This window comes from Nanorana parkeri, unplaced genomic scaffold, assembly GCF_000935625.1.
Source record: "Nanorana parkeri isolate BGI_ZX_2015 unplaced genomic scaffold, ASM93562v1 scaffold1077, whole genome shotgun sequence".
Lineage (NCBI taxonomy): Eukaryota > Metazoa > Chordata > Amphibia > Anura > Dicroglossidae > Nanorana > Nanorana parkeri.
In genome coordinates, this window is record NW_017307345.1 from 167,365 (window position 1) to 187,938 (window position 20,574).

The following is a 20,574-nucleotide window of genomic DNA, read 5'->3' on the forward strand; positions in this document are numbered from 1 at the left end:
GAACTCTTTTCCCCCCCCCCCCCCCCTTTTTTTTTTCTTTCTCTTGCTGTCTCTTCCCTTTTTTCCTCTGGCTTGATTTTCTCTTCTTTGACTTTTCTCTTTTTTCCCCTCTAACTTCAGTTATTTCTTTTTCTGATTCTTATAGTTTTCAGTCGTGATAACTTGATGGCAGCCTGGGGCCCCACTGCTGTTGCCCTATGTTTCAGGTCCACCTTCAACTGTGATGCGCACTGATGTACTCATTCCAGGGTTTCCAGTTTTAATTTGAAGTGCATTTTCACTTTTAAAAAGTGTCTGATTGTATTGTTTATTATACACTGAGTGGCCAGATTATTATGACCACCCCATCAGTACTTCGTTGGGCCACGACATAACTCCACGAGATGACTTTGTTGGGCCGCCTCGTGACTCCACGAGATGTTGAAAGGTGATGCGAGGAATCTGACACTGCACTGTTGCCCTTCTGTTGTCTTGTACCAGTCTTGCCACTCTCCGTTCTGCCCTAACATTGACTAGTCGTTGACGTACACAATTCACACGTTCAGACCCAGATTTTCGGCTGACAGTCCAGTCTTTAAACACTTTAACAACAGCTGCTCTTGAACATTTAAAGAATTCTGCTGTTTGGCTGATACTCGCTCCATGGCTCCGAGCGGCAACAATCATCCCAAGTTCAAAGGCTGTTAAATCGCGTTGTTTACCCATATCTTCAGAAAAAAATCACTTCTAATGTAGTGGTAAACAACCTGCTTCCCTCTTTATAATGGTCTGGCCCTCTAGCAACTTCAGCGTGAAATTATAGCTAATTTGCCTACAAACGTCAGGTGGTCATAATAATCTGACCACTCAGTGTACATTTGCTTATGGCTCTACTGATTTATGGTAATGGTGTCTTATACTTGTTTAATGCTGTAAAACCTCTACTTTACCTTTTGAAGAAGCACTGCATTAATCTGTGCATTTTTTTTATCTACCTGGAGTTCAGCCTTAAATTCTCACCAACTTCATTAAAGAATTCTTGAAAAACATATTTTAACAATAAAACTCCCTTGTAGAAATATCTTTTTTCAGACCTTCATGTGCATTTCAGTACAAATTCTACATAAAGAGAATCCCTTTTGGGCAGTTTAAATGTAAAGTGCAATGATTGGCAAAATGTTTTTTCTTAGTTTTGAATAGTGCAGGGAAATGTTTAAACCTCTCATTTTTTATTTGGCGGAGTCCTGTTGAGGAGATTTACCTACACATCCTGTCCTGGAGACATCAACAGGAAGTGAGCGGAAATCCTACCAAAGAGAAGTAAAATTGTCACTGGATTGCGTGTCTCCATTCAAAAATTTCCCCTGTGACAAGCATAATATTTTAGATTTCCCATAGGTTCAATGATCACTTGGACTAATAGGGGAAATCTCCTTAGTGGAGACAGAAATAGCAAATAAAGATATTCTAACTGTTCCCTGAACTAAAATAAAAAAATGTTTTGTCAACCTAATTCCACACAAAGCGAAACTATTAGAACTAGAATTCTGGTAGTTAATAAATACATAAAGATGGTTAAAGGAATTTGAATAGACATAACAACGGCTAGAACAGCAAAAAAAACTGTATGAATTAAAATATGAGAATTAGATTTGCAGGGATCTTCTCTAAGTGATTAGACTTTACTTCACAAAGGAAACAAAATGATAAGGTGTATAGCTAACTTGTGTAACAGATGCTCTATTAAACTACCGTATATGAAATACCCATTTTACATTATTTTTGACTCTATTATCCACATATGTCTGAAGTCTGCAAAACCTAAGCCTGTTTTCTGCCTAAGTCAGAACAATGGCTGTGAGATGCTGAGTGATATTGGCATGAGAAAGGTAATTTGTTTAGATGTGTGATCAGAACCAGGTTTAGAAGCAATAAATGCTGTATCACATAGGGTTTCAAAAGTAATTCCCTAAGTGACTTGTCGGAACAGAGACTGCAAATGAAATCTTCATGAAATGCAATTTCCTTTCCTGAATAGTTGTAATACTACATTGCTTCCTTAAAGAACTAACATATTTCAATTAATATAACTTTCACATGGGTGATGAAAAATAGAGAAATCATATTACAGGTGTGAATAAGGTCCTTATAGTAAAGCTGTAATAGAAGAGAAAAAGATAGGATTGATGCAAAGAATACATTATCATAAGTCTTGTAGCTTGAATGCAGCAGAATCTGATTTTTTTTTTTATACAATCTCATTGCATTTATGGGAGAAATATTAATTTTTATCCCACGGGAATCCAATTATTAAAGAAGATTATATCTAATCACCAAAATCTCATATAAGATTTAACATGTTATTGTAATTCCAAAAGTTGTTTTTAATCATTAAAACTATGCAGCTGTCATTAAATGCACAGTTGGTGGTCTTGCTAATAGTCCATGTTAAGGTTCTTTCTGTTATGGGGTGACATCTGTCTGCCGATTATATTCCTGTGTTGTCACCATATTACCTGCCCCTGGCCAAGGCTCCCTCAATAATAAGGCCACATAGGGCAGCTGACCAAGGCCCAGCACTCCAGGGGCCTCTCCCCATTCTGTCAAATTAGTGCTGTCCCTGCCTCCATCTCTCATCATTGATCATCCTGATTCCCTGTCTGCTTAGCAAACTGCAGCAGGACTTCACAGGCTATCTTTTGTTTAGGCAGTAGCTGTGCCTATGCAGTAGCAAAAGACAGTGCAGCTTTTGGACTGGTGTACTGATCCCGACTTAGAGACTCTGTGTGGTCACCCACTGGCACTAAGGTTCAATGACAACTGAATGTAATTTAACTAGGCAGCCAACTGGCTCTTGTATACAAATGTTTATGTAATATGTAGGTTTTCTCCTTGTAAAATTGGTGAATGGCCTGGAGAAAGTTCACTATATGTAAACTAAGGCAATGCCGGGACACTTTTAGGTTTGCTGTAATAGTAGGTCTAATGATCCTGTGTAGACTATGTATATCATATATGTACATGAGCATCAATAGCTCAACTGCTACATGTCCAGCATGGCATCAGTGTAAAAAGAATACATTACAAACAAAAGACTATCCAATTCTTTACACTGTGCTGCATATTACATACTCCAGGACACCCAACTCAGTGTGCTGTACATTTCATATATTTCTGACCACTCCACTATATACCTAAGTTGTATGTTACATATTCATGCACATGTACATGTACAATGCATACTCCTGACAATCTGATTCTGTTCACTATACTGTACATTACATACTTCTGACTGCTTAGTTCTGTATGCTATGCTGTATATACTGCTGAACTCTACACTGTGTATCCTATGCTTTACCTGACATAATTTCTAACCACTCCATTGTGAACCTTGTTCTGTAGGTTATATATTTCCGACCACTTCACTGTGTACATTATACAGTATATTCCAGACCGCCCAACTCATACTTTGCTGACAACCCTATTTTAAATATTGTTTTGTGTATTACAGTGCATTCTCCAAATTACCTGACTTTGTAGTCTATGCATTAAATACTCCACTCTGTATGCTGAGCTGCATGTTATAAAGTGTGCACCACCCCACCCTGTATGCTGAACTGTAAATGATTAATTCTGCACCAGCTTATTGTTTACACTATGCTTTATATTATATACTTCTGACCACACAACTTTGTTCAATGCACTGTATGTTACTCCTGACTAGGAATGCACTGATACCGGTATTTCCGTATCGAGTACGAGTACTGATATTTTTTTTTCTGGTACTCGCCGATACCAAATACCGAGTACCGGAAGTCCCATTCAGGAAGCCAGGCGACGTGTAATGACTTGCCGCCTGGCTTCCTGATTGGTCGGGAAGCCGGGCAGCATGTAAAGACTTGCCACCCGGCTTCCCGATTAGCAGGGAAGCCGCCCCCATGCTTCTCGTCACTAGGTGAGGAGAAAGCATGGAGCCGGCTTTCTGGCCAATCAGGAAGCCGGGCGCTGTGTAATTATGCGACACCCGGCTTCCTGATTGGCCGGGAAGATGGCTCCATGCTCCCTCTTCATGAGGTGACGAGGGAGCATGAAGCTGGCTTCCCGACAAATCAGAAAGCCAGGCGCCATTACATGGCGTCTGGCTTCCTGATTGGCTAGCTTCTGACCAATCAGGAAGCCGGGCAGCACGTCATTACATGCTGCCCGGCTTCCTGATTGGCTGGGAAGCCGGCTCCATGCTCTTTCGTCACAAGTGACACGCTGCTCAGCGTCCTGATACCGGAAGTATTGGGCTAGGCATCGGAACATTTGGGCGAGTATGAGTACTCGCCCAAATACTCGGCATTGGCACCGATACCGATACTAGTATCGGTATCGGTGCATCCCTATTCCTGACCACCACAGTCTGTACGCTACATACTCCATACCATCATACTTTGCATGAAGTGCTGCATGTTACATAAAATTGGGGGAAGGGCCACCGATGAAGAGTTTGCCTTGAAGTGGCCCTGCTAAAGACTACAGGCACCCTGCCAACACATACTGCACCGGCATGTTCCACCGTTGGCATTATCAAAAACTGGCCAGTGGCACCGATGTGCGGTTGACACTGGAGTGAATGTAGACAGGAAGTGGCTTAAAGAGGCTAGACAGAATCAGCATCCCTGAGTTGCAAAACAAGTAAAAACAGTTATTTATGAAATAAAAACATAAACATAGTTTAAGACACACAGTGCTTTATCAAACAAAATATTGTCCAGTTAGGATTTAGATCTACTTTAATAATGTGTCTAGCGTATGTAAATGATTTAATTACAGGCAAAATAGTGTCTAGTTGTCACTGGGAATGCTGTTCTTTTCATTCCTAGGTAGTCCCTTTTTATCATGTTGCCCTCGTTGTTTTATTTAATAATAGGCATACAAGTGTCCCTCTATACTTCTTATTTGTTGTCTGCTTTTGTCTCGCTGTCTTGCTCATGTATAAAACATCTTGCTACTTGTAGCCATTGTCTGTCATTCTTTGTACTTTTTTGTGAGAAACGTTAATATAGAAAATAGGTAACATGCCTTTATAGGAAATCTGCTCTAAGCAGAAATATGTCTAGCCACCTCTGCCACCACTGCCCCATCTAATAGGTATATAATAGTACATATACATACATACAAAAGAAAGTCAGTTAATACAAATTTAGGCCATAAAAGCTTGTCCTTTCAAAAGGATGAGTTTTTGGGTTTGCTGCATTCAAGGAAAAATAACTTAATTTAGCAGGTAAAGGGTTTCAGTTAAGCTCCAATCTTTATCAACTTCTATTTGAAAACAAAAATTCTAAAAATGAAAAAATATATTTTATTTATTACAGGTATTTATATAGCACCGACAATTTACACAGCACTTTACATAGTTGCACATTCACATCAGTCCCTACCCTCAAGGAGCTTACAATCTGAATTCCCTATCTCACATGCATACATAGAGAGCCAACTTGCAGATGAGCCAATTAACCTACCAGCATGTCTTTGGAGTGTGGGAGGAAACCGGAGTACCCAGTGGAAACCGGAGTAATCCCATGCAAGCACAGGGAGAACATGCAAACTCCTTGCAGATAATGACCCTGGCTGGGATTCAAACTGGGGACCCCCAGTGTTGCAAAGCAGAAGCACTAACCACTACACCAGTGTGCTGCCCGTATCATGACTTCCATCACACACAACACATAAACAGTCGTTTATATATTAAATAAGTGGGCACAACCATGCAAAATACTCCTTCTTAAATTACTAGCCAGCTGTGCAGGACCTGCTGGTTCACAACATGGATCCAACAAAAACCCAACTTGCAAGCAATTGTTGCAGGCTTTTTATCATTCACTGGTGCAAGATACGGATTATTTAAATAAAGCAGGGCTTGGGAAGCAATATCATTATTAGTGTTATGGAGATATGGGCCAAAAGGAAGCAGAAGCCTATCTTCTATAGTACCATGGAGTACAATGTTGCCTTTTCTGAAAAAGTAATAACCCTTTGTTTACTGCATCTATAACGGTAGTGATGACAAGAAAATACATTCTGCTTTTAAGATGCCACTTTTGTACTTCTGAGTATTTTTCTTTTTGATCTACCTTACCCTAACTTAAGTAGCATTGTCTACATCTTTTTTTTCATACATTTTCTTTTTGTTATTGTAGGTGAAAGACAGAAGTGAAGAGCCATACAAATGTCAAACATCTTCTGTTTTTTCATCTGGAACAGAAAGGCTTAGCATTCAAATGGGTTCAAAGGTAAACTTATTTCCCGAAGAAGAACTATTCTCTTGTAGGCATTTTAGGCATTCTCTATGTAGGCTTATTTCGCGAAGAAGAACTATCCTCTTGTAGGCATTCTCTATATTTTTGCAAATATTATGTCTTTATATCTGCAAATGCCGCTTATATGTACTGTGTGCCAAAACAATCATATATTTGGCATGGTATGTGTGCTGCCAGCAATATCTGAAGCAGAGAATGAATACCACACTCACCACATGCTTATGTTCATATGTTCCATATTAAAGAGGATCTGTACTTTGGAAGCTGTGCACACAAAAAAGCAAGCAGAGGGAAAAATACTAGTCACCAGCCCTTCCTTAAAGCTGATTTTCCTGATATTGATTGAATTGGCCATACAAGAAACAAATGGTGGCTATTTCCTGTTGCATCAGCTGAAATCTGATCCATGAGTGGCTCTTGTTGAAGGAGTCAGGTGGAAAACTGTTGGCCGAACAACCAACCAGCTGCCGTCACTGTTTATGTATGTTAACTGTTGTGGGCGTCAGCTGTCAGAGTACAACAGACGATATAGGAATTTAGGTGCCAGACCAATTAAAATAGTCCAGACACTATTTTATTTGATTAGGGTGAGGGGACATTTAAGTAGAGTAGCCAACGTGTTTTGGAGGTCCAAAGCACACCCCCTTCATCAGGGCTTAATGAGATAAATGATGTAGCCCTGCAGCTTGAAGTGTATTGAGTTGTGATGAACAGTTGGCTTGGTAGCAACCCAGACTACAACAGTCAGTGGGGGATACACCTATACATACCAATGTACCGTGTATGAGGAAAAACACTAAATGTCCAACCTTTTTCTTTTCAAAAGTAAGCATAATGTAAAAAAAGTTTAAAATAGGTGGCTAAAGCAACCCTCCAGCTATATCCACTACCACTAACCACCCACACTCCCTGAATTCCCCCAGACATTATTTTTAACAAAAATCCACTATACTTACATTTTTCATGGCAGTCTTCTAGCTGTTCAAATGACATTGCAGGTTTGTCCTCTCTTCCTCCTGCACTGACTAGCAGTCCCATAATGACATGTGAGAGCTACTTAGTGCTGGAGTACTGTGAGGCATTTTTTTTTAATATGGGAAGGAGGGGATTAAAAATAAAATATTTGGAGTTCCATTTAATGAGCCTGTAAAGAGACTGCCATCACACTTTAAGATGTTACTAGTTTGGAGCCCTCATTACCAGTGGCTTATAAGGACCAGCCAAGACCCAGGCATGTACAGAGAAGATAGGCAGACCACAGGAAACAGAAGCTGTTATGTATAGTAGCCAAACATATTACTGCTGTAAGCTTTTGAGAACTGTGACGTGAAAACATTTCTGATTGGCTTATGTGGACAATATTTCCAATTCTATCGTTTGTTTTGAATGTATTAATATCTCACCCTTTCCTTGGAGGGAAAATTGTGATCACTTACACTATTTACTGGTGAGTCTGAGATCACAGTCCTTTCGTTCAGTAAGGCTTCCTCCTACCAGTTGCATGGATTTAAAATACATTTTGAGATGATCAATTGACACCGGTGTTGCTTGGACAGGTAGTGAAAGGGATCTACTTTTCCCAATTCAAAAAAATTCCTACTACTGGTATCTTTGTTGGAAAGATTTCACCTCATTCCCTGCCCTCTTGACGGGGGAACAGAAAATGGGGAGAAATCTCTGCAACAGGGACACAGACAGCAGTAGAAACTGGACTTAAGTTCTGACCCTTCCGCAATCTATCCAAAACTTCAAGAAAAGGTTTTGCTTGGGGTTACATTTTTTTTTAGCTGTGATTAAAATAAAAAAAATGACATTTACCTTTTTTTTTCTCCACTGTAGCTAAACAAACCACAATATACATCCAAGCAAAAGCATTATTCTGAAAAAGTAATAAAACAAATATTGCTGAAACTATCTCTGGCGCAGCCACATGCAACAATTGATAACGTTTCTTTAAATTGGCCTGAAGCTACACATATTTAACACATAATCCTATTTAGACTTTCTCAGAAGAATCACAAAGGACATTTTAGTTCTACTTCTGCAAACTCATTTTAATTGTTTCATTCTATCCTGAAAGAACAATAATTATTCAACTTAGAAATTGCTAGGCCTGGTGGATTGTTTTTGTTGGCATGTTATATATTTTTTCTACATATATATTTTAACAGTGCTTCTCAACTTGGGGTCAGGGCATGTATAATGGATGGTTTTAGAATTCCACTCTGTCAGAAAAAAAATCACTTGGATCCCCCTGCAAAGTCTGTGTATTTTGCAATGTTTACTTACAGTTCACCCACTCTTGGTCTATGCAACTAAACTGCTGGCAGGGTGACAGTCTGTCCTACTCTTCTAGTCATCAGTTTTGGGTATACTAACAGAGTGGATAAATAGCATCTTTTAAAATCTTCACCCTTTCAGTGTCTTTTGTGACTATGATGTGTTATTTAGTTAGTGTGATACCAAGGCTAGCCAGTCAACTGGAGTATGAAGGGGTGGCAGAAGACAGTTGGCCTTGAGGGCTGGAAGTATAAATCTGGCCTTGCCTGTGGTATGCATATCACTGGGGGTATCTTGTTAGGAGATACCTCAGGGGCTTTTTCCAATATGGTGGAATATTAATGTGTTCCTTGGCTTGCTACCAGGGGCGTAACTAGAAATCACAGGGCACCATAGCAAAATTTTGTATGTGGCCCCGTGATTGCTATTTATGCCACTTGCAGAGCCCACCTGATATACCAAACAGCCCACCTGAGAGTGACCCTGCAGATCCCACCATAGACTCTCTATAGTGGGCTCTGCAGGGTCTCAGATGGGCTGCATACCTCTTACCTGCCAGCGCTGTCCGCCTCCGTGGTCGCCGGGCCCCGCCTCCTCTTCCGTCCCTGAGCCCTGCCTCCTCTTAAATTACTGGCCCCACCTGCTCTTAGGTCGCTGGCCAGTAATGTAAGAAGAGGTGGGGTTGCTCTTAGGCGGGCCCCGCCTCTTCCTTCACTGCAAATGCTGGCCTCTTCTGCGGTAGCTACTGGCTGTCACTGACACAGCTCCACAGCAGGTGTGAGGGGAAACGCCACTGCTGAGCTGTGTCAGTGACAGCCAGCACCCTTACATTCCACAGCGACCCAGGCAGCCCACACGGCATCAGATGGATGCCCTGGCAGGGTCCCCCTGTGTCCGGGCCCCATAGCGGCCGCCTGGGTCGCTATGGCGATTGTTACGGCACTGCTTGCTACATTAGTTTATTGGTGCAAGGATCCAAATAGATTGGTGAATAATGATGAGCAAATGTGCCTGGGTTTAATTTGCGGGCTATTTGTTAAACTTATCATAAATCCCAGAACTTGCTCACTGTAATCCAAACCCTGTTAATGGAGAAAATCTTGAAAATTAAGTCTGACCATTTTTAAGACTAATAGGCAAAGTATTGTCAAACAAACAGCATGGGGAGCTGGGCACCCCCATGGGGACATGTACCAATGCAAAAAAATAAATTAAAAAAAATACTAGGGTTGCACAGATACCAAGTACAGTACTCGGTACAAGTACGAGTACATGTACCGATACTTTTGAGCTCCAAGACTACACTAGAGACAAATTCAAAAATTAGGAGGCAGCTGTCATTTGTAAGGAGCATACCGAGCTCCTGGGATTTGTACATCTGTTTTATTGTATGATTCTGTTTTTATAAATATAAATAAAGGGATGCACAGATACCAGTTTTGCGAGTACAAGTACTGGTACTTGCCGAGTACTTACAAGTACGAGTACTGATACATTTTTGTTTATCGTCATGTGACAGTTTTTCTAAAACAATACAGACTAATGATTTCAGGACAGTTGTGGAGTGCCAGAACCAGGTCCCAGCTGCAACCGCTGCAACTCTGGTAGTTCTCATGAAAATGCCAAGTATCTGCACTGGTACTCGATAAGTATCTGTGCAACCCGAAAAAAATACCATTCAGTGACAACGTATTCTGCCATCCCATATTTAGCATGTGTAACAGATTACTTTGTAATATTGTACAGACTCAAAGCACATTATGCCAGTCTTTTTACTAAGACGTTTTACTAGAGACCAGGTAGGTTCAGAGACAACAGCTGGAAATATTGTACAGACCATAGTCAGTATGGAAGCAGTTGATTTCATAATTGTACATATGTTACAGAGAAAATGAAGAAATATACTACATAGACAGCATTGCAGCAGTTGGATAGTGAGCATTTAAAAAAATGACACTGCATGCAGCTGCTTTGGCTGAATATGCACAAAAAAAACTTTTTGGGTGTCCATGCTGGATCACTAGCCAGAGTTTGCCTAGTACGCAGACAAGCTGCTGGCCTGGTGTGTGTTGCCAGAGAGGACATTCAGCGGAGTGGACAGTTTACTGACAAAGAAATGATGCCTGTCCCTGGACACAGTTGACGAGTTCACTTCTAAACAAATTAAACTCAGCAATTCCAGGGTACCTACCTAGGAACAACAGCAGGATAAGTGCCAGGCAAGGCATGTGTGTCTGAATTTTCCCTGCTAACGGGTGGATAGCAAGTTAGCGAAGTTTGTCACACACCAACTTGCCTGGCACAAGTTAGCTTGGGGTCAGCCACTTCTCGGCCTGCCCCTGAAAAGCTGACGGAAACTCTGGCTCAGTGTGGCTCATGTTCCCCAAGCCTACCAGCTGCAAAACAGCTTGGCAGAGTTTGTCTAGGCCATTGCAAATGCTCTTGTTTGCTTAGAGGGCAATGAGAATTCTCAAGAGTCAACATGTTGCCATTGAGGAGAAATGGATAGAGATGACTATCTCCATCACAGAGGTGGCTATCACCCTCACAAAGTTGCAGGACATGGGTGGCACCACCAGCTACAGCCGTGCGTCTAATCTTGCATCCATCCCAGCCATCAACAAATTGTTAATATACAACTCTGAATGCCATAAAAAAAGCATCCCATAGTCATTGATTTGTGTGCTTGTAGTTTAAAGTGGAACCAAACGTTTTCGAGAGAATGGGGAATTATTTGATAACCCTGCCTCTGATCTTTTTACGATAGCCATGGCTCTTTTGTGAAATTAACTTTCTTGTTCACATCAAGTGTTTTATTATATAGTATATTACTACACGGAATCTACTAGAGCACCAGTTACAACATAAGGCTGGTTCCTTCTATAGGAAATTATAAAGAATATTCACTAAGAAAAGAGTCAGGATGTTCATCTCACAGCAGAGCTATGAATGTTACATTCAGACTGGGGTGAAGATCTCTCTAGGTTAAGAAATTGCCCAAAGCTAAAAAAAAAAACTGTCTTGAGTGGAGTCCTACTTTAAGGCAACAAAGGCAGCCTTTAAAAATACATTTATAATACTTACCAGTACCGACTCCATTGCAGCTGATCTTTGTTATCTTATAGCGCTACACCCGCTGCTGGAATCTTCAGAATCCAACTCTTCTGTCTTTTATTATCTTTTATCTTTTGTTAATAATCCCTTTCATAGGAAAGAATATAGGTGATCTAAAAGATATATGTAAGATGTATAAGAGTATAAAGATCAAAAAGGTATTTCTTAGAAAAACATGAGCTAAAGCCTACTGTTTGTTTCCACAGATCTAGTGCTAATGACAAAATAACAAAATGCTACCGAACAATATTATAATGTTATGGAGCAGAGGAATGTTTTCTTTATCACAGAGTTTCCCATTAATGTCATAGTAAAAAAAGTTTTCAAAAACTCCCATTTGATTGTGAGCCAACATATTGGTTCTATTTTCCTAATCAAGACTGTAACAAAGAATCAGAGCAATGTTCTCCAAACTCAAATCATTAAAGCTTAACGCAAAATTCCAGCCAAAAATAAGTTACAAATAAATAGCTCATTGAAAAAAAAAAAAAATCAAAATAGCTTTTTCTGCAATATTCAGCTTTAATCCTGAGAGTTTCCTCACAATATGTTTTTTTCTGCTTCTTGATGTCCTCAGTCTGATGGCTTGCATAATTTAACCTCTAAGTCTATGTCATCCTGGACCTGCTCCAGTCTGTGACTGGACAGTGAAAAGAGGAGCATCACACTATTGAGCTCATCTCTCTGTCACTCTGCTTTCTCTTCCTATCAGCATGGTTCTTGTCAGCGCATAAACTGAATGGCTTCTGGTACTTCTTCCTCTGACACTCAAGCCCTGTAGTGCAGGGACTGCAAGAGGTTGACACCAGGTCAAGTTTAGGTCCCTTTACTGCGTGTATTTAAAAATTAAAAAAAATCCTTAATTATGTATGTAGCCCAAGGGTGCAGCTGCTTGGAACACCTTGTACCACAATTAAATGCTGTGAGATGGTCTGACTACGGACAAGAAGACTTGCTCCAAGTGAGTCTGACAGGGTTATTCACAAAAGGGTGAAGAGTTTGGAGAAGGCAGGAGAAGTGAACATCTTCTAGGACAACATAGCTGAACTGGAAAGTGAGCTAAAATGGAGACTTTTTCCAAATCAGCTATTTTAGCATTAATTGTTCACTTCTTCTGCCTTCTCCAAACCCTTCACCCTTTTGTGAATAACCCTATAAATGTTGCAGCAGTTTTGAAAGACTGTTGAGGAAGTTACAGATTTGGAGCCATTCCAAGTGCCTAGAGGTATGTGTCCCCATCTGTTTTTAATTTCTGTAAGGTCTAGTACCTTGTTGCCTCTTGTAATATGATGTAATTGCAGTTGGCCTTCAGTGGGTGAGTGTTGAAAAGCCTTCTCTTCTACACCCAAATTAAGGACTATCCAGAATGGGCATAAGTGGGGAGTTTTGTTGACAATTATGATGTGTTATTGGTCTAATCACTGCTTAGGTATTTCAGTGTGTGCTCTCAACAGGTGAACGGAAACTACGTTTGTAGATGGTCAGCTTTAGAAGGATTTAAAAATTTGAGAGTTGACCAAATCTGCTACTGGACAGTGAAACTCATGAGTGCATGAGTATTGGAAGAGTTAGTTCAGAGCTGTGTACTTTATGGTCATTATGTCCTATATGTATGCCTGCGATGTCATTGTTACCACGTGTCATAGTGTATCCCGGGTCCGGCGCTTCGGGCCGCGGGCCGGCCTCTTCACCCAGCGGCGTGACGTCACGAGGACGCCGAGGCGGCGCACGGCACGCTCGGCTCCTCCCCCTCTCGATCCTCCTCCTCATAATGACGCCAGTTGCAATGGCTCGGCGTTCTAGTGTTGCGACCGTCGAGCCAGTGCAACTTGCCGAATAGTGGACACAGGAACCCGCACACCTCTTCTCCAGCCTGCCGCTCTCCTCTGCCAAACTTCCTCCAGTACCGTGGGGGATTCACAGCGATTCCTCCTGCTCTCCCCTGGTTGCAAGTGGGACAGATCTCTCTCTGGAACTGACAGGACAATACTGCTAGCGTCCCTGGAGAGGTTAATGGACTGTAGAACCATCCTTCAAATCGCAAGTACCCTGCCCTAGTGGCTACTCCATAGGAACTGTCAGCAAATGCTCAGTAGTGATATTAATGTAAATACAGATCAGTAATCTGCTACTTCATTCCCAAAACTGTATGCTACCATTATCGCTCCGCTCCTCTTGTAAGCCAAATACCTGTGGTCTCTGTGGAGAGTGTGGGGTTAAGGTGACTGCAATAACTCTCACGATTGATACTAACTAGAGGCCGCTGGATCAGGATATAGCCTCCCAGGGGTACTCCTGAGCGTACCTATAGGGGAACTCCAACCCCCCATTCGATACGGATTGGCGTATGATGTGCTAGAGGGTTACAACATCACTCCCTCACATACAGAGTGATAACGAGAACCCTCGATCTGAGCCAAATCCTCACGCTCAGGTTCAAGCCAATTTCCGCAGCTGCGATCCTACCTCAACCTCCTCGGCCCGTGCGTTACACCACGTATTATTGTCAATAAAGGTTCCAGGGAGATGACAAAGAGATGAAGGGACACTGAGCAGCCCTGTCTGGTTCCATTGCAGAGTTTGATTGGGGTTGAGATATCATTATTCTAACCTTTATTGTAGGATGTTCATAGAGAGCCATTGTCCTGGCTAGCGTGTTAGGACCCAGGCCCTTATGCTTTAAAGTCATGAGCATGAAGGACTGGTCTACACAGTTGAATGACTTTTCTAATTCAATAGATAGGAGAAGCAAGGCTTTTTGTGCAAATAGACAGCATATGATTAAAATTGATTACAGGGAATTATCTTGAGCTTCTCCCCTTACACAAAGCCCACTTGGTCCGGGTGGATCTAAGAAGATAGGAGGGGTTTAAGGTATGTAGACAAACTTTTTGTGTATATTTTCATATCAGCATTGAACAGTGAGATTGACCTGTAACTTTGGCATAGAAGAAGGTGTTGGTTATGTGTTCCCATTCAGACAGCATACATAAAATAAGAATACCTTGCCATTACAAAAATCTATTCTGTTAAGTACCGTACCGTACTATTGGGAGTAGAAGTGCCTCCTAAATCCTTTGTAAGTACCTCAGGTTGTGAGCTACAGAATCACAATGTTAGCTGGATAAAAAGTCCTAATGATGCATGTGGGAAGGTAGAAGGTCAAGTGGAATTCAGGAATCTGGTTTTGTGGCCTTAAATACATAGCACTTGAGAGCACAGCAACACTTTTAGTCTGAATATGCCGAATAGATTAAATACGATTGCTCATGCAGCAAAGTGCTATTCTGTATGCACACTGCCATCAAACCTCCACTGAGCTGCATGAGGGCTGTGTTATGACAACACCCCCTGGCAGGTGATACAGGATCACAGTATGGGGTCTAAGCACTAGCTAACAGCCAAATTAGCCAAAATGAGCACCTTGCGGTGTGGGGTAGCACATAATTCATTTTTAAAAATCCTGGAGTTCTTCTTTACTCCCATGTATCATTTGGCTGTTTGCTCTGAGCCCCTTTTGAAGTGTTAGTATACAATATGACTTAAAAACAAGATGCAAAATGTTGACAGTATGTCGCCTTTTCTTTACAGTTTCTGTTTTTGAATGATATCTGTATTTCAAATTTATATGAGTCATTCTACAATCAAAAAGTGTCCCTTTCTGCTTTTAGTTTTTCAAATAGAGGTAAACTCTACAGACTTGTATGAATAAATCTAGTTCAGCAACATCTTATATAACTATGTTCCTACTAACTTTTTGCACTTCAGAAGTAGCTGGCATATGTGAAAACATTTAGCATTTCAATAGGGAGGTTATTTCCCTTGAAACACTGCCAAACATTTTTCTTGGATAAAAATATGATTTTGTAGAAACAGGAACACATTTGTAGCTTTCCCTTTGAAGCTGTTTTTCATTGCTTTGTTCCTTGCTTTCTATCTTTCTGACTCAGTCACGGGTAGCAGACTAGCAGTTATATATTATTTTGGTTGCCATTATTGATCAATGCGTGGCGTGTTATTTGACCTGCTGCAGCAATGTCAATCTCTAAGATGGTTGAGTTTGCTTTTTACAGGCAAAACATTTTTACACTCTCTATGCTGTGTTCTTTTCTTTGCGTAATGACCCATCCACACTGGCGTGCGTGTGAACAAACTCAGCATTTTTACTGGGTTTGTCGTGCATCTGCATTGGGCAGCCCATTCATTTTAATTGGGACGCCCTTTGCTCTGTAAATGCAGCAAAGAAGATCATGCTTAGCGTATTTTTTGACCCCACGTTTATGTGTATATGACTCACATTTTTGCACGTGCAATAATGCAAGTCTTGTTTGCTGCAGTTGGGGTGCCATTAACAATATGGCACCACAAGCGTAACATGCACTTTTCGTGAATAGGTTGAAAAAGTGCGTGATTTGGCATGTGTAAATGCACAGGCAAATGTGCATTGGCCATAAAGTAAAAGTGGAGAAGGTGATACAAAGCATAGTAACCCTGAAGATAATTAGTAGACATGCCTGCTATTCAACATTTTACCTTTAATAATACCTTCCTCCTGGTGTGCTGCAGGAGGACCCTAAAATCCTTATGATTTCTGTTATAAGGCAAACTCACTCACTGGAGAAGAAGCTTGAAGCTGAAGATCCAAGTGAAATTTGTCTCAGACACATATGTGACACTTTAGACATACTGCAGTCTAGGAAACTTTAACCCTTTCACTGCCACAACCTTTTGTCACTGTCACTTTATTGGCCCACAGAAGCGATCTGGCAGCAGCTGAGCCGCCAGAATTGCTTCTATTGTAAAGCCTGCAGCCAGCTTTACAAAGGTTAAACTGAGTCCCAGCGGGAGTCTGTTTACAGGGCCATGCTGCCATTGATGTACTAGGTATGTCTTTTATAGGTTTTGTTTTAGTAACTGCTGATAGCCAGTTGGTTACCTAATAAGGAGTGCATTGATCACAGTTGATGCACACAAGAATTCTATGATCTATTTAGCCCTACAGTATATGAGAGAAGAGGAGACTGACAAATACATTTTTGCAGAAAAGCAGAATTGATTATTGATGTCTTACTTAGCAGGCAGAAAGCTGTCTGTACTTTACACCAAGGAGCTAGGGGAAATGTTGCCAGGTGCAGTAGTCCCCCAGGGCCAGTAGTTGGGCAGCCATTAACACACTTCCACTAAACCTTCCCAAAAGTCACAAAGTGCTTTTACAAAATGAGGTATGATCTATCTTTGGTAATTATGGGCCAAGTACTCATTTCTTTTTTTTCTGCATTTTCAAAATAAATCTTCTGCATTGTTGTTGTGCGCCAGTTTTGCAAGATGACAGATACATGTATGATTGCAGGTAAAAAAAGCAAAATAGTATCTATATGCTACCATTAAAAAAAGATATATCCGGGGAAAATTGTATTAACCCTTGCAGTGGGGCTATCCCCGCACTGCAAGGGTTAACTGCTTCTTTTGCTCTAGGTGTTAAAAAAAGTCATACTCAGTAGAATTGCCAAACCGACACCCTCCTTCTCTGGTTACAGAAGCCTTTATCCCCCTCCACTGCACAGATGGAATGTTCTTCAATGTATTCGCGTCTATGTACTTGTATAGAACGTGATGACACAAGGATTCTTAGACCACTGCAGAGGAGGGGAAGAGAGGCTCTAGGGACCAATCTTAAAACAGGCCAGCTCGAATGATCACAAATTAACATATAACCCTTGCAGTGCAGGGGTAGCCTGATAAACATTTTTCCCCAGAGTTCTTTTAAATGTTCCCAGATACGTACAGAAGGCTGATAGCTAGGGGCATATTTATAAAGCTTTGAATGTAACCTTCTCCAAACACTTACTGGTGGATTGCCCTCAGTTAATGTTTGGTGAATGTCACATTATCTGCTTTACAAATATGCCCCTTAATTTTATAGTGTCCCAACGCACTGTCATATATGAGGTTTTGTGAGCTCATGAAGAGTTGTATATGCGTCTATAACATGTGGACTGTCACTAAACTGTCCATCATCCATGCAGTGCTGCTGATTCCCACAAGTGAAACAACTTGGCAGTAGAGCAGCTTTGACAGACCAAACACACCAACAGCATTAGTGAAATTTTTTTGTGTAGTACGTAGTAGGAACCTTCACTCTGTCCTGGAATTCTTAGTCCCCTCAAACTTTATTTTTTCTTCTTCATTTTGTATATTGCTATATGCTTTTTATTTTTACTGACAAATCTCTTTTTCCTCATTTTGCCAACTATTGTGTATATATATATATATATATATATACATACATACATACAGTATATGCATATTTTATGTTATGTTACCTTAAAAATATGTATGTAGCTTCTAATGATGGCTAGAAAAATGTGTCATAATTTATATAGTAGGACATTTTTTTTGTGAGAAAGCTGCATGTATGTACAACCTTATAGCTCATCTTATTCCCATAGGACACCAAATAAGGACAGAAGGGAATTTAAAGGTTCACTCCTCTCTGTTGTTTCCAATGAATCTCTTAGGACATTATTACCATAAATAATGCATATATTCAAGTATGTGATATGTATTTTCTGTTGAAAGTATTAGAACAGTGGTTCCCAAGCAGTGGCTTCCTAGCATGATTATTGCAAGGCAATGTTGTCATTAAATAATATGATTTGTAAAAGGCATACCTGTAAAAGAAGAAAGTAAATACTTTCCCACTGCCTGTGCTGCTGAACACCACTCTAATTGGAAGAAATGGTCAACCGAAAGTCTGCTGGGAAATAGAGAGTAGGATCAGGGCAGGATTCAGAGCATCATGAGCCTGGTGCTGTAGGTTAGTTAAACAGGAAGCAGCCGAGGTGGCTCTTAGTCGGCAGATCACTCATCACTGGGGCCCTGCAAGGCAAAACTAACAGTCATCGCAGTTATTTTTTTTGGCTTCCTCCATATCATTGGTACACCAAATATGAATACTTCATTTTGCCTTTACAATACTTCCTTAGATCCTCTACATAAATAAAACTAATTTTGTGTGCAGCCCATAGTTTGTCTTAATCTCCTAGTTTTACTCCAAAGTAGGCATGGTACACATTTCTAACAAAATGTGTTATGCTTCTTGATCACAACTTCTCCACAAATGCAACAAAATGATCTGGCTAGCCATGATATACAGCATACTACAGTCCTCAGAACAGAGCAAGAGGTTTTGTATCCTCATAAATGCACTCACACAAAAGCACAAAATCACAAACTTTTAATGCAAAGAACATGTATAAATAATTGACTCAGACCTTGTGTGTGGCCACTCCTCCTCCTTAGCAATTCATAGCTGAAATCTGTTCAACTGCCATAAAGCAAAGGTTTGTTCTCTCTGTGTTTGCATGACCTGTGCATGATGTGGTAGAGGAAATAACCACAGACACCATATTGGGGGGGGCTCTATTATTGTTTATTTAAATTGGAACGTAGTTTGGAAGGTAACAAATTGTTAAAATTATTATTTTAAAATAATACTTTCCTCTCCAGTAAGGAAAGGGTTCTTTAACTGGCCTTTATCCTACATAGCACTAGGCTTATGAATAAAAACATTTATTTCTCAAATATGCGATCATCTGCACAAAACAATAAAAAACTGACTGTTGTGTTCCATATACAGTACATATTTTTGAATAATTCAAAACATCTTCTATAGAAGTTTGTTGTTTTGGAATAATATCTTTTACATTAACATGATCATTAGTTTTTGCTGTAGAATGTCTGCAGATTGACAATATAACTATTCTCCCTGTTTCAGTTTTAGTACAGAATTTACTCTTTCTCTCTGTTATTGCAAATGTTTTATGAGGCATGTTAAAGCACTAAAATATAATAAGAATCTTTATAAGAGATACAGAAGAACATTGCTGTAGTATTATATTAACTATATTAGTGTTTTTATGTTCCATTTTCACTTGAGCTAGAGTTTGTTTGAGTTGTTCCATTTTGTATTGACGTAGCATAAGTAATCTATTTTTATTCTGGTACACTGCCTGTTAAATTTGTGTTTTATCTAAAACTCTCAACAGAAGGATCGTTAGAGATAACTTTACAATGTAATGATGACCAGATGCTCAGAAATGTAGACTTCTGGTGGTGTGAAATGGTTGAGTGGATTAACTATGCCAGTGACAGCAGGTTGGTGTAAATGTAGACAACAGTTGAATCCACTTGCTTTATTTATAACCAAAGAAACCAATGACAAACAGATGGTTCTGGTTACAGCAGTCTATGTGGTGGATGCTGATTCTAGAAATGCGAATGGCAGCATTTATTTATGAGTGAAAGAGAAATGGGTTTGATTTCTTTAGCATGCTGGTCTGGTTGACTTCCTAGAGGAAGACTCTTGAGCTTGTGTGCTGACATAGATGGCTTTTTGCTGGAAGCTTTGTCTAAATTGAGATTTATGTGCACATACTCTGTGATAAATCATGAGTTTATTTTACTTTCAGTTGTTTATGTTTGTAGATCAATTGTGGGAAAGCTCACTACTATTTATTGTGACTTTTTATATACTGCTAACAAGTGTGCCACTTCCAAAACCAGCACCTTTGCTTTTATTGACTTTCTTACATGTAGACTGGCTATAGGGGTAGACGTTTTGGATCCAGTTGGCCTCAATAAAACTTTTCTTCCAACACTGGTATCGGTTTTTTTTTCATTATTGGCTGATAATTTTCTCAATTTTTTTCTGAAACATTTGCCTTAGATTTTTTTCCCTGGAATGGATCGGCCATTAACACCCAGAGGGGAAATATTGTGGCAAAATCGCACAGTGGTAGGGACTTAAAGCTTGAGCCTACTCACTGTGTACATGGTAACATATGCCACAGTCCTTGTGCCCACAAAAAATACATAATTTTATATATATATATAT

At 40.2% G+C, this 20,574-nt stretch overlaps 1 protein-coding gene across 1 annotated transcript in view; it reads left to right on the forward strand.

Annotated features, from left to right (window-relative positions):
• Window positions 1–20,574, forward strand: part of STPG2 (sperm tail PG-rich repeat containing 2) — a 381,107-nt gene that overhangs the window by 106,364 nt on the left and 254,169 nt on the right. The window contains exon 11 of the mRNA XM_018567630.1: window positions 6,165–6,257. Coding sequence (XP_018423132.1) covers window positions 6,165–6,257 — 93 coding nt within the window. The remainder of the gene's footprint in view (window positions 1–6,164; window positions 6,258–20,574) is intronic.